This window comes from Heteronotia binoei, chromosome 11 (genome assembly GCF_032191835.1).
Source record: "Heteronotia binoei isolate CCM8104 ecotype False Entrance Well chromosome 11, APGP_CSIRO_Hbin_v1, whole genome shotgun sequence".
Lineage (NCBI taxonomy): Eukaryota > Metazoa > Chordata > Lepidosauria > Squamata > Gekkonidae > Heteronotia > Heteronotia binoei.
In genome coordinates, this window is record NC_083233.1 from 20,955,047 (window position 1) to 20,969,505 (window position 14,459).

Genomic DNA, 14,459 nt, shown 5'->3' on the forward strand with positions numbered 1-14,459 from the left:
CATCGCACCCTTCGCACAATGCAGGCTCAGAATGGGTTCCATTAAAAGCAGGGGTGTCAAACAATACAATATTTGGCCCTGGGGCCAAATCATCTGCTTCCTTCTCCCTCTCTCTTGCTTCCTTCTGTATCACAGCTTGCTTTGCCAGGCTTGTTCAATCACACAGGAGCTACTGAGCCAAGCCTCTCTTCCTTCTATTGGCTGAGGCTCCTCCCCCTCCGGGTCCCCTGGGGAAGGAAGGAAACAACCAGAGCTTCCTTTGCCCAGTTCCCTGGATCCCATGGGAGAGATACAAAGCAAGCACCTTTAAGACCAACAAGTGCTGATGTATTAATCATGTTTTATTTTATGATTTTTAAAAAATCTTTTGTGTTTGTCTGTGTCCTTTATAAAGTTTTTATCTCTGCTGCTGGCATCGCATTTTATGACACACACGGCCTGGCCCGCAGATCCAGCTGTCACAACTAATGTGTTCGACACCCTTGCATTAAAGCGTCAACATTTAAACAACATTAAAGTGAACAATTTAAAACATCTAAAATACTCAGTGGCACTCCGTGCTTCAACCGTTATGACCAATACTGGTTCAGTTGGTCGAGAAGGTCACTAGGGGTGGGTGGGGAAGCCTAACAGAAAGCGACTTCCGCTGCCTCAACGAAAGGCCTGGTGGAAGAGCTCTGTTTTACAGGCCCTGCCTGTATTGGGGGGAGCAGATAAAATACCACTGAAGAACAATGAGTATACTTCAATCCTTATATATGATTTATCCTATATACAACTTTAAGTTAACTGAAGAAGACCAGTATTGAAACGTCTTGAAATCTAGAGGAGACATCTTATGAAGGCTGCAAGGATTTCCTGGCCCCTCCATTTGAAAAAAATTCACAAGTTATGGACTGCATTATGAACTTTGTTTACTGGAGGAAGGATTTCTGAAAATCCCTCTATTGGAAAGTATTAGAACTAATTGTTGTTTGTTAATAATTTGCAAATTTTCTGGAGGGAAGAAAATGGAAATTGATGTTGATATTTGTATACACTGGTTTAAAGTTACACATTAAAAGGTAAAGGTAGTCCCCTGTGCAAGCACCAGTCATTTTCGACTCTGGTGTGACATTGCTTTCACAACGTTTTCACGGCAGACTTTTTACGGGGTGGTTTGCCATTGCCTTCCCCAGTCATCTACGCTTTCCCCCCAGCAAGCTGGGTACTCAAGTTGTACATAGGATAAATCATATATAAGGATTGAAGTATACTCATTGTTTTTCAGTGGTATTCTATCTGCTTTGACTTTACACTGAAACCCCTTCTTCTGTTGTATGGGGGGGGGAGCAATACTGTCCCCTGGAGAGACACTGCAAGGACTGCAGTAGTGACTGCTGCAGAGTGGTAGGAACTCCGAAAACTATGGAGCCCTGAAAAGTACCCAGCAACTCCAGCCCCAATGCTAGTCCCAGTTCTGAGACACGGCCAGCTTTCCTGAGATCCTTCTCTTAGAGGAAGGCTGGGTGTGCGTGCGCACCAAAATGCATCTCATTGATATGTTGTCAAATTCTGTGCAGTTATCACCCAGTTCACCTCTTTGATGTTAATCAAATTAGGCTTTTATTGGAAATGATAAAGATGGTCACAGCAAAGATGGGCTTTGCCAAAACTGGTTAACACTAGTCGGATCACACCTTTACAGTTAGCCAAAGAAGCCGTTAATTACACGGTGCAAACAGGCACACAAATTATGGCAGGCAGCTGTTCAAAGACAGACACACCTTATCCATCCTCCTCCCCCCCCCTCCCAACACACGCAGACTCTTCTCCAAAGCGAAAGTTACTTCAGTCTGCAGGTAACTGGCGACCTTCAACCCTCACAGAAATATGCAGCTGAGGCAGAACAGTTGCAGAAGTACAGATAAGACACAAGCAAAGCATCTGCAAGCATCAAGCATTAAACGTGGGAACAAAGAGGTAGGTGACGAGATCTGCACTAGCATGGCAAAACACAGTTCTTGACCTATGTGGGCCAATTTTAGAAATTCTAAAGCCCTGCGCCTGGTTTCAAATAGTCACACAAGTAGTTTCCACATCCCTAAAAAAAACCTGTGCATTTGTACTTCTCACACGTGGTGGAAGAAACTGCTGTCAAGGCAAGAGATGAACGGAGGCGGTTTGCCATCGCCTGCCCCTGAGCAGCAACCCTGGACTTCTCTTGGTGGGCTCTCATCCAAGTACTAACCAGGACTGACTCTACTTAGCTTCTGAGATCTGATAGGTTCAAGTTAGGGCAGTTCTCACATACTACACGACAGCAGCACTCCCCCTTTGAAAATTAGAAAAGTCTCAAATATGGGGAACAATGCAGAGCAAAGAAAGAGGGGAGTCTGCCATTCAACAGGGAAAGGTAAGGAATTCAAGAAGAAGAAGAGGAAGAGGAGGAGGATATTGGATTTATATCCCACCCTATACTCTGAATCTCAGAGCGGTCACAATCTCTTTCACCTTCCTCCTCCACAACAAACACCCTGTGAGGTGGGTGGGGCTAAGAGAGCTCTTACAGCAGCTGCTGCCCTTTCAAGGACAACTCCTACGAGAGCTATGGCTGATCAAAGGCCATTCCAGCAGCTGCAAGTGGAGGAGTGGGGAATCAAACCCAGTTCTCCCAGATAAGAGTCTGCGCACTTAACCACGACACCAAACTGGCTCTCTCTAAATGGATCTACAGCTCAATTGGCACCTACCCCTAAGTCATCCTGAAGATGGAGGAGTTCCTCTCGAAGGTTGCTGAATGTGGCAAGGACCAACCTCATAGACTTATCTGCTGTCACTCTCATCTAGGGAAAGAAAAACATGAAGTAAATCTGGAGAACACTTTTTCTGCTTTACACAGGCAGTAGGTTTAAAAACCGTTTCAAGGATCTGTTGAATCATCACAAAATCGGAAGAAAAGCTAAGGAAGGAAGGAGACAGAGAGAAAAAAATATTGCACGAATTTACCCTCCCCTCCCGGACACCAAAATATCTCCCTTCAGGATGCAATAAACTCAAGGACTTGAGCACACCAATTTTCTCTCCACCTCATTTTCCTTGTTAACTTCTTAGTCCCTTCTGTCTTCAACATTCTGTGGTTCCCAGAGACTCATGAGCACACTCAGTTCCCACTGGCCCTTTTTTGTTTTGGGGTTTTTTTTTTTTGGGGGGGGGGGGGGGTCTTTTCTTTCTTTTTTAATACAATATTTTCTGAATAGCTGGAGAGTGCACCAGAAACTACTACCTTGTATATGGGTGACTCAGATTTGTTACCCTACCAATAAGCACTTTGGAATTCACTGTTGCTTTTTAAATATTTTGATGGCTACATGCATAAAAGTCAAAACAAATGCAAATAAGACTAGAGGGGTGGAAGCTGCTTTCGCTCATACGTCGACCACAAACAAAACCTTTTCCAGGTGAAGAGTCTGGGACTTTACAGTTTAGAAAAGAGACAACAAAGGGAGGACATGCTAGAGATTTATAAAATAATGCACAGGGTGGAGAGAGTTGACAAAGATAAATTTTCCTCCTTCTCCCCTAATACTAGAACTTGAAGGCATCCAGTGATGGGCAGTAGGTTCAGGACAGACAAAAGGAAATACTTCTTTACACAGAGAGTGATTAAAATGTGGAATTCGCTGCCAGAGGATGTTGTGGCGGCAACAGGACGACAGTTTTAAAAGGGAACCAGATAGAGGATAAGTCTATCAGTGACTGCTAGCCATGGTGACTGAGGGGAATCTCCATGGTCAGAGGCACTTGGCCTCCGAATCCCAGAGCCAGGAGGCAGCATCGAGAGAAGGCTTCAGACTCTCTGCTCTGTTGTTGGCCCTCCAGAGGAACTGGTTGGTCGCTGTGTGAGACAGGATGATGGACTAGCTGCACTACTGGTCTGATCCAGTAGGGCTCTTCTGATGTTCTTATGTGAATGACTTCAGAGAAAGCCTTCTCGCGAGATAAAGCTAAGCACACATTCACATTATTTTTTTGTGTCTTTCCAACCACCCACAGCCCTACCTGTAAGAGGTAACGGATTTGCTGCTTGGTTGATTCGGAAAGCCCTTTAGGAATCAAACTTTCAATATCTTCTGGCTAACAGGAAAGAAAAACAGAAAAGAAAAGAGAATTAGTCTTAAACAGGGGTCATTTTGTAGAGAAATAGGTGGTGGAGCTCATTAACATAACTTATTAGCATATGCTGCCACCCCCCCACCTGTCAAAAGCAGCCCAACACAAGAAAGGAGAGCCCCAGGAGAGCGAGGCCTGCTTGGGTTGGCTAGAGATCCAGCCAGCCCAAGCAGGCCTCGCTCACCTGGGACTCTCCTTGGCCGTCCCCCGCACCAGTCAAAAGGCCAGCAAGTCACCGGCCATCCCAAATCACATGAAATGGAGAAAGGGTAGCACGGGCTCCTGAGGGCATGGCAAAGCCCCTGGTGGCTGGCTGGCTGCCTGCTCTCCTCATCCAGCGATTGTTATGCAGCTGCACCTCCTATTCAATGGACAAGGGAGATGTGGGGGGGAGGAGGGGTGACCTTCAGGAAGGTTCAGGAGCTGCGCCCCTGTGAGCTTCTGCTGAATGCAAGGCCTAGTCTTAGATCTTGTACCAAGCACAAAGGAACCAAAAATACTGAAAGCCAGACTTATAGGTTCGTAATTCAGTTCTGAAAATGGGGTGGGTGGGAATGATGCTGTTCACATAATTTACCTGAGCCTTCCTTCCACTGGGAGTCTGACAAACTCAGGCTAAGCTGGGCTATTTGGGCTGCTCGCTTGTGTCTTAGAGGCACAGTAAAATAAAAGCCCGCACTGGTAGCCATATGGCTAAATGTCTAACAATTGCTAAACAAAGCTTGCGCTGTCCGTGGCTGGGAAACATACCCTCTCTGCAGCAGTCTTTTGTTGAACATAATGGATCAGTCCCTCAGTGGAAGTTAATGCTGCAACAGTCAATGAGGCTCTTATGCTGTCCATTATATTATTATAGCAATGGAAGGTTTACAGAAATGAGGTATGTACAATAGTAACACAACCGTGAACAAAAATAATTAATAAATGCTTCCTTCTCTTATACCAAGTGTGGAGTCTATACAAATCACAGCTAGCACACAAATCCCATTCAAAGAATCTACACATGACAGTTCAAAAATCCACAGATCACTAAAGAAGGCAAACGGACTACTCTAGATACGCAGGAGACTTGGTTTGCCCTCGTGATTTCAAAAAAAGAGGCAAATGGACTACTCTCAAGTAAACCAAAGTCTTTGTTTGCACTCACAAATCTCAACTGCCAGTATTTCCCAGTTTATATATCAAATAGTTCATCATGTGGAATGAAAGAGCTTGCGCGAAGATAAGATGCTTTCCTCATTACATGAGTTGGACTTCTCTGTCTCTGCAGTGCAGAGAGTTCTTCTGGATGCAGCCAAGGTGTGTGTATATGCAGTGATTTAAAAACAAAACAAAGGCAGTTTTGCGCCCCCCATGTTGCAAACAGCTCTGTTAACTCTTGAGTTTAAAAAGTGGCTTGCCATGTTGCACAACATCGAACAGGCAAAAACATGCTCTAACTAGACAAAGCCAATGGTCTGTTTGCTGCAACTATTAAGAAGCATTGTGGATGAATACCTAGTCCAGGGTTGAAGGTAATAGTGAGCTATAGTCTGAAATTGTTTGAAGATCGTGTACTGAATCCAGAAGTAATTCCCACTAATGGAAAGGGAGGCAGTTTCCACCAATATCCCCTCATTCCTGAGGATCACGAATTTAGAGAGACATTTGGAACAGCGGCCAGAAGGGGGAAACTCAGGGCAATCCTTTCCATCAGCAGAAATTCCCTACAGGCCCAAGTCCATCCTTGGTGTTAAAGCTACAACTGCGCCAAGCAAAGTACATCGAAGCCCCTTTTGTTGGCCTCTCTGTTTGTATTCAACAAGCAGATCTTATGGGTATATCTCCTTATGAACACCCACCAGGGGAGGGCTTAAATCGTGCAAGCTTAAAACCACGATTTTGAATATACATTTTCTCTCAAATTCATGCAATAAATCACAGTTGCTATGTCCACCCCATATATCAGTGGAAAGGTTTCAATGGATGGAAACCCCAGTTCCAAACACACACACACACACCCCAACAACCCACTGGAAATGTTTGACTACTTACTTGAGAAGATTCAATTTCATATCTCCTGTAAAAACAGTACATGAACAATGTCAACTCAACATTCTCAAAGCAGCTAAATTACTATCTACTTATACTTCTGTATAATCCCAATAAAGGTTGTTGTTGTTACTTCTGTAACATGTTGATCTCAACCCTCCTTGCATTAAGTACAAATGGTGTTAAAAATGGTTTCTGAAATTGTTATCAATACATTAAACAAGACAAAACACTTACAAGGGCGGACCCCCATCCAAGACACAAACCCTCAAGTGAGGCCTCCAATTTTCCAAATGAACCTGCCTCATACCAAGTCACACCATCGGTCTATCCAGCCAGAAAGAGGAAGAAGAGCTGGTTTTTGTACCCCACTTTTCGTTACCCAAAGGAGTCTTGGAGCAGCTTACAATCACCTTCCCTTCCTCTCTCCCTATGAGATAGGCGGAACTGAGAGCGCTCTGAGAGAACCATGGCTGGCCTGAGGTCATCTAGCTGGCTCCATATGGAGGAGTGGAGAATCTTCAGATTACAGTCTGCCACTCTTAACCACTACACCAAACTGGCCCCCAAACTGCTGTACAGTTTGACTGGTGACAACTCTCTATTGTCTTGGGCACAAAAAGGTCTCTTTTTAAGATTCTTTAATTGGAGATGATGCAGACTGACTCTGGATACGTGCAAAATAGGTGCTCTAAGAGCCCCAGTTCTTCCCCAGCTACTCTGGTTTTTTCCTCCCAGAAATACTTCCATCATGATACCTGAATTGGTTGGTTCCTGAAGTGTGTAGTGAGGCTGTGGAATGCAGAATTCAAGATATTTTGTTAACTGCACTCAGCTAAAAGAGCACAGTCTCCAAACAAACTTGTTAAACTACTGCTCGCAGAATCCAGTTGCCAAATGCTGCTCAAACCAACCAACTGGAAACTCTGTAAGACATTCTTAACATTCCAAAACAGACAGACATAGAATCTACCTTCCTCCTAGCCTCTCAACATGCTGGAGCAAACAGCTGTAGAGATCGTTGCTTTTGCGGTTCAACTCTGCAAGGAGTTCGCCAAAGTAGCGGGAGTCCAGCTGGTCATTGGTTTCCGGGATGCCCATCACCTAATAGGAGAGGAGAATGACACCATTAAGGTTAGGCCATACACGCATCCTGCGCAATTCTTCTGAGCTAAGCGTGTGAAGTGTTGTCATGGAAATTACAATGGGTAAGGCGAAACTTCAGCCTGCTATACTTCATTAAAAGGAAGTCCCCTGTGCAAGCAACAGTCGTTTCCAACTCTGGGGTGACGTCGCATCACAACATTTTCACGGCAGACTTTTTATGGGGTGGTTTGCCATTGCCTTCCGCAGTCATCTACACTTTCCCCCCAGCAAGCTGGGTACTCATTTAACCGATCTCAGAAGGATGGAAGATGAGTCAACCTTGAGCCAACTACCTGAACCCAGCTTCCGCCAGGATCGACTCAGGTCATGAGCAGAGAGCTTGGATTGCAGCACTGCAGCTGTACCACTCTATGCCACGGGGCCTCCTGCCATACTTCATAGGTGAGGGCTAATCCATGATGGTGTGTTCACATGTGCAAATCAGCACATGATGTCAAAGGTGTGGTCCACTGGCTGGAATGAGACCGCAGAATCCCAGGGTCATGGACTGCACCATTACAGGGGGAAGAGGCACGGGCATATTTTTGAATGCACACAGAAAGAACCTGCCTTCAAGTGCAAAACAAGTACAAAGGAAAAAGAAAATGGTTTTAGCTTAGCCCACTCCCACAGTGCTGGTTCTATCTCTCTCTTTTTGCTGTCAAGTCACAGCTTACCTATGGTGACTTTCCTGCATTGTGCAGGGGGCTGGACTAGATGGCCCTGGAGGTACCTTCCAACGCCATAATTCTATGGCCCTGAAGCATTTTCAAGACAAGAGAATGCCCAACATTGCTGAACACATCAGAACTACTATATTAGCACCAGAACTGTTTTTAAATTGTTTTAAATTATTTTAATTGCTATTACTTAATCTGTCCTAATTGTTAAATCCTAGTGTTTACTGTTGTTTTATTGGTTTGGTTTATTTGCTGTGAGCCGCCCTGAGCCTGCTTCAGTGTGGAGGGCAGGCTATAAATCCAATAAATAAATAAGAGATGCTCACTCATCATAGCCTTTGATTTGTTGATGTAAAGGCACATTCCTAACTGTGATGCATTTGTCTGTCTCAGGGTGTTCATCTCCTAATTCTGTGGCATATGTCTAGACCAGCATATTCAATGTGTTATTAAACATGCACACATGTGTGAACTTGGCATTGCTAAAAAGAAGTTCTGCTACTGATAAGCAAAATCACAATACTTCAGATTTATTATTCCAACCATTTTGTTTTGAAGGTCAGAGCCCAGAATTAAGAAAAGATACGACGAGAGACAACATGTGTGTGTGCACAACCGGAGTCTGTCCCCAACAGTGCTGCGACAGCAAGGGCTGCATCAGCGCTTGCTTCTTGTGGCCCCTTCTTACATGCCCAGGGAAATGCCGAGCACCACTTTGGGGTCAGGAAGCAATTTTCTCCTGGCCAGTTTGGCCAAAGATCCTGGAAAGTGTTTTTTTTTTTTTTGCCAACTTCTGGGCATGGAGCAGGGGTCACAAGGGGTGTAGGAGACAGGGGGTCACAGGGGGTGTAGGAGATAGTTGTGAATTTCCTGCATTGTGCAGGGGGTTGCACTAGATGACCCTGGAGGTCCCTTCCAACTCTATGATTCTAGGGATGAACATAAGGTAGATCATGGCTTAGTGGTGAGGTTCCAGTGGATCACCAAACAGCTGGCTAGCTGCTGGTTGCTTGGATTTTTGCAGTGAGTACTGGAGCTTGGTACGATCCTGCAATTATGTTTTTATATTAGGTATGTCTGCATATTTGAAGTCTGTTAGCATGAGTTAGTTGCACCCTGACTGTTGAGAGATCCTGAGATACTCTTGCTTTAAAACTAAAGACGCTGCAAATTCCAGAGTAGGCGTGTCTGGTTGCTGAATTTATCATGTTCACATGAACGCACACATTTTTTTTTTTATTTCAGCAAGCTTTACTTCAGGAACACCACACAACACACACTGAGCTCTGTTCAAACTTCCCGCTCCTTTATACAATTCTTTTTTTTAAACTAGAATGCTTTATTGAGTTTATTGAGTTGAACGCACACATAAAACATAAAACATAAAAACATAAAACATAAAAAAAACAGGTTGCTTACCTGTAACTGATGATCTTCGAGTGGTCATCTGTGCAGTCACACACATGGGTCTTGCCGCAGGCAACGGATCCATACCTCGGAGCTCCAATAGCTCGCCTATAACGTCTTTTGGCGCGCTTTCCTCCCGCTCTGGGGAGCAGGCAGCGACCGCGCATGCCTGGAGCGGGGGGAGAGCGCCCATTCCACTCAGTTTCTTCCAGCCGCCGCCGGCATTGACACTATACAAGGTTAAGCAACAATTACAAGAGGCCAGCAGCGGGGAAGGCTGGGTGGGTGTGTGTGACTGCACAGATGACCACTCGAAGATCATCAGTTACAGGTAAGCAACCTGTTTATCTTCTTCGTGGTCTCTGTGCAGTCCCACACATGGGTGACTAGCCAGCTAGATGACCTGGAGGAGGGTGCTGGTAAAGAAGAAAGTTAGTCACAGAAACCAATCAGATCACATGCAATCACCCATCATGCGACATGGTATGCAGCGTAAAGATGGAAGCGGATGCACTCACCCCTGGCTTCAGTGGAAGATGGATCTGAGGACCGCTTGACCGAAGGAGGCGTCACGTCTCGCACGAACGTCCAACGCATAATGGGAGACGAACGTGGATGGAGAGGACCAGGATGCAGCCGCACAAATGTCCTCTAGAGAAACGCCTTGTAGAAAGGCCGAAGACGTCGAGACCGCTCTAGTAGAGTGGGCCTTAAGGCCTTCGGGCAAAGGCTGTTTAGCCAGTTCGTAGCACAACCTGATGGCACTGACTACCCACTTCGACAGACGTTGGGTAGAAATTTTAAGACCCTTGTGAGGGTTTCCATAGGCCACAAACAGGTTAGGGTCCTTACGGAAAGGTTGTGTACGGTCAAGGTAGAAGGATAAAGCCCTTCTAACGTCCAAGGAATGTAGGGCCCGTTGACCCTGGTCGGATGGGTTGGAGAAAAAGGTTGGTAGGGAAGTTGAGGTTGATAGGTGGAACTGGGAGACAACCTTAGGCAGGAACGCAGGGTCCGGTCGCAAAACAACTTTGTCCTTGTGGAAAATGGTGTAGGGAGGATCGTAGCGGAAGGCGCACAAGTCACTTGCCCGTTTGCCCGAGGTAAGGGCTACGAGTAATGCTGTCTTCCAGGAAAGAAGGTTGAGGTCTATGGTAGCCATAGGCTCAAAGGGGGCTTTCATCAGGCAGGAAAGGACTAACGATAAACTCCAAGTCGGAACAAAGGGCTTAACAGGTGGGTTGAGGCGCAACATACCCTTAAGAAAGGACTTTGATAAAGGATGGGAGAACACAGTCTTGCCATCAATCGGATTGTGGAAAGCAGAAACCGCAGAAAGGTGAACCTTCAAGGAGGAATAACAGAGACCCGATTTCTGTAGAGAAAGCAGGTAGTCCAGGATTAGGGGAAGTGGAGCCGTTTCCGGCTGTAGATGAGAAGATGTCGCAAAGGAACAGAAGCGCTTCCATTTACGCTGATAAGAAAGTCTCGTGGAAGGCTTCCTTGCGTTGAGTATGACATTGGCTACCTCTGTTGAGAGGTAGGTGGATGTATTCTCCAGGCAGCCAGGGCCAGGACTCGAGGGTTGTGATGAAGAACCTGACCGTTGGCTTGAGACAGGAGGTCACCCGCAGGAGGAAGCCGGCAGTAAGTGTGGCGTGACAGTTGAAGCAGCCGCGTGAACCACGGTTGCCGAGGCCACCATGGCGCAATGAGGATGCAGTCTGTGCCATCCCAAGCTATTTTCACCAACACACGTGTCAGAAGGGGGGTCGGTGGAAAGAAGTAGTGAAGGGGACCTGTCCAATTGTGCAGAAATGCGTCGTTGCCCCTCCTGCAATAAAACTGAGGACACTTGGCATTGTCCCTGGACGCAAAGGCGTCCACCTTGGGTGTTCCGAAGCAACGGAAGATGCGCCGAAGGTAGATCGGATTGATGGACCATTCGTGGTCGTCTATGCGAATCCTGCTGAGGGAGTCGGCCAAAATATTCTCCACCCCGGGAAGATGAATGGCAGTCATGAATATGTTGTGCTTGACACACCATTCCCAAAGCAGTACGGCTATACGGCAGAGACGGAGGGATCTGGTGCCCCCTTGCTTGTTTATGTAATAAACAGTTGCCATATTGTCCGTAGAGATCTGGACATGCTGGCCCTTTATTAGTGGAAGAAATGATTGAAGAGCCCTGTGCACCGCGATCAGTTCTAAGCAGTTTATATGCATGAGGCTCTCGGCGGTCGTCCAAAGCCCTCTGACAGTTTTGTCCTCTAGGTGGGCTCCCCATCCCCACTTGGAGGCATCTGTTGTTATTGTGGCCGTCGGGGAAGTCGGTAGAAACGGCTTGCCCTCGAGGAGATTGTTGGGTACAGTCCACCACGTGAGCGATAGAAGTGCTCTCTGTGGAACAGTGAGCAGAACAGCTTGGGGTTGCGTTTGAGGGTGGTAAGCTCGGACAAACCAGGTTTGTAGTTGTCGCATTCGCAGTCTGGCAAAATGAAGGACAGATGTAGTAGCGGCCATAAGGCCCAGCAGGCGTTGGATCGTGAACGCAGACTGACGAGGTTGTTGTTGAACTGACTTGGCTAGGGCAATAATAGTGTGTGCCCGATCCTCGGGAAGAAAGGCTCGATGCAGGGAGGTGCAGAGAAGGGCGCCTATAAACTTGAGGTCCTGGGTAGGTGTGAGGTGCGATTTTGATGCATTCACGCGAAGGCCCAGGGAGCTCAGAAGAGTGAGAGCTGTGTCGAGGTTGTGCTCCAATTGCTGTTGTGTCGGGGCCACAAGGAGCCAGTCGTCGATGTATGGGAAGACTGGGATGTTCCGAGTGCGAAGCGCAGCTGCCACAACCGCCATGCACTTGGTGAACACGCGCGGCGCAGTGGAAAGGCCGAAAGGTAGGGACACATATTGGTAGTGGTCCGGGCCCATGGCAAATCGCAGATACTTCCGATGTTGAGGTCGAATGGTCACATGGAAGTAAGCGTCCTGAAGGTCTAGGGAAGCCATCCAGGAATTCCTGGGAATAAGGGGCAAGATGGACTGCAGGGAGATCATTCTGAACTTCCTGTATGCGATGTGCTTGTTGAGCTTCCTTAAATCTAGAATGGGACGCCTTCCTCCATCCCTCTTGGGAACTAGGAAGTATCTTGAATAGAAGCCTGTCCCCCGATGTAGGGGGGGAACGGGCTCGATGGCTTCCTTGTGGAGCAAGTCCAGAATCTCCTGACGGAGGAGAGAGGACGGAGGGGTAGCTGTGAAATAGTGGTGGCGAGGTGGAGAAATGAACTCGATTGCGTAACCTAGACGCACGATGGTCAGCACCCAGGAATCGGTTGTTATCGAGTTCCAAGTGGGAAGGAATGGTGACAGACGTGTGTGGAAAAACGGTTCGGGAAAGTCAAAGAGACTGTTTAGAAGGAAGGGAGGACTTTTTAGGCTGTTGTGACCGCAGCCTCTGTTGAAACTGAGGTTTCTGCTGGCCAGTCTTTCTCTTCCATAAATCAGGACGCTTAGGTGACCTTTGGCGCCTTTGAAATGATGGTCTCCAGGGCTTTGCACGGTTGGAATGCTGGGAGAACGGTTGGGAAACTCCCAAGCGCTTAGCACGCTTGCGGCCGTCATCCACCGAGGCTAGGACCTCGTCAGTAGAAGCATGGAAAAGGCCGAGGCCATCGAAGGGGAGGTCTTCGATCTTTTGTTTAATGTCCGGTTGTAAATTTGTGGACCTCAGCCAGGCGTGGCGACGTAGGGCAACAGAGGACGCAAAGACCCTGGAAGAGCAGGAGACAGCATGGCGTATGGTGTTGATCTGTTGCTTCGACACTCTAGAGAGCTCTGATACCAAGCCGGAGGCCGTTCTTTGGGAGGGTTCAGGAAGGGCGGGAATAAGAGGCGTAAATTGGTTGGCCAAGTTGAAGACATAAGCCGAAAAGTAGGCTAAATAATTGTTCAGTTTAGAATTTGTGGAGGCAAGGTTGAATATCTTTCTTGCCAGGGTGTCTAATTTCCTGCCTTCACGGTCAGGAGGTGTCGGATGTCTGGACGGCTTGGCCTTAGTGGCTGAGTGCACGATAATCGAGTTGGGTGCCGGATGAGAAGCAAGAAATTTAGCCTCAGGAGCGTGAACTCTGTAGAGAGAGTCAAAGCATTTAGCGGTTGGTGGGACCGAGGCAGGTTTGTCCCAGGTTTCGCGGAGGCCTTCGAGGTGCACCGGAAGCATAGGAAGCAATGAGCCAGGTGGAAAGTCCGTTTGCACGAGGTCGTGTACAACGTCAGAGACCTTAGGTGAGTCCGACGGAAGAGTAATGTTGAGGGCTTCGGCCATGGTGGTGATTAGATGGAGATAGGCCTTGGACGCATCTGATGGAGAGAGTTGGGGCTGTGGTACCGAGTCCGAGGCTACCGAGTCAGGGCGGTCCTCGGAGTCTGACGATGCTGACGATTCAGGGTCGGAGCGGGAATCCTCACCGGAGGGAGGATGTGGAGGCCGGATCGGGTCCGAAGGAACGGTCTTAGGTTTCACCGTCTGAGCAGGTTGGTCTGTAGGAGTGGAGACCGGAGGGGCAATCGAGGCCGAGGCTGATGGAGTGCGCGGTCTAGCGTCCTCTGCCTGGTGGTGGTCCCGGGATCGCTGTAGATTGGAGAGACGTACGCATTCCCGAAGCCTATCACGGAGTCGAGGGGAGTAGCGAGAGTAATCAGGCTCTCGGATCCGATCCCGAGGATAGTCATGTTCTCGGGTCCGATCTTGATCGCGGGATCGAGAAGAGAGGTCACGGTCGAAGCCACGGGGGCGTGGCTCTCGGATCCGATCTCGAGAGTAATCACGGGGTCGAGGAGAAGAGAAGTCACGGTCGAAACCACGAGCCCGTGGAGAGTCGCGGAGTCGTCGGGAGAAGTCACGGAGTCGATCGCGGGGTCTAGGAGAGTCCTCGTAGCGGTATGGGGAATAAGCTGAACCCTCCAGAGATGGAGACCGAGAAGGACGATGGAAACGAGAGTAGTGACGGTCGTATCTGGGAGTGGCATAGTAGTCGCGAT

General features: G+C 47.7%; 1 protein-coding gene across 1 annotated transcript in view; it reads right to left on the minus strand.

Annotated features, from left to right (window-relative positions):
- POF1B (POF1B actin binding protein) overlaps positions 1-14,459 on the minus strand; it is a 68,602-nt gene that overhangs the window by 9,003 nt on the left and 45,140 nt on the right. The window contains exons 5-8 of the mRNA XM_060250176.1: positions 7,157-7,287; positions 6,187-6,211; positions 4,042-4,116; positions 2,733-2,825 (exon numbers count right to left, since the gene is read on the minus strand). Of these exons, the coding sequence (XP_060106159.1) occupies positions 2,733-2,825; positions 4,042-4,116; positions 6,187-6,211; positions 7,157-7,287 (324 nt within the window). The remainder of the gene's footprint in view (positions 1-2,732; positions 2,826-4,041; positions 4,117-6,186; positions 6,212-7,156; positions 7,288-14,459) is intronic.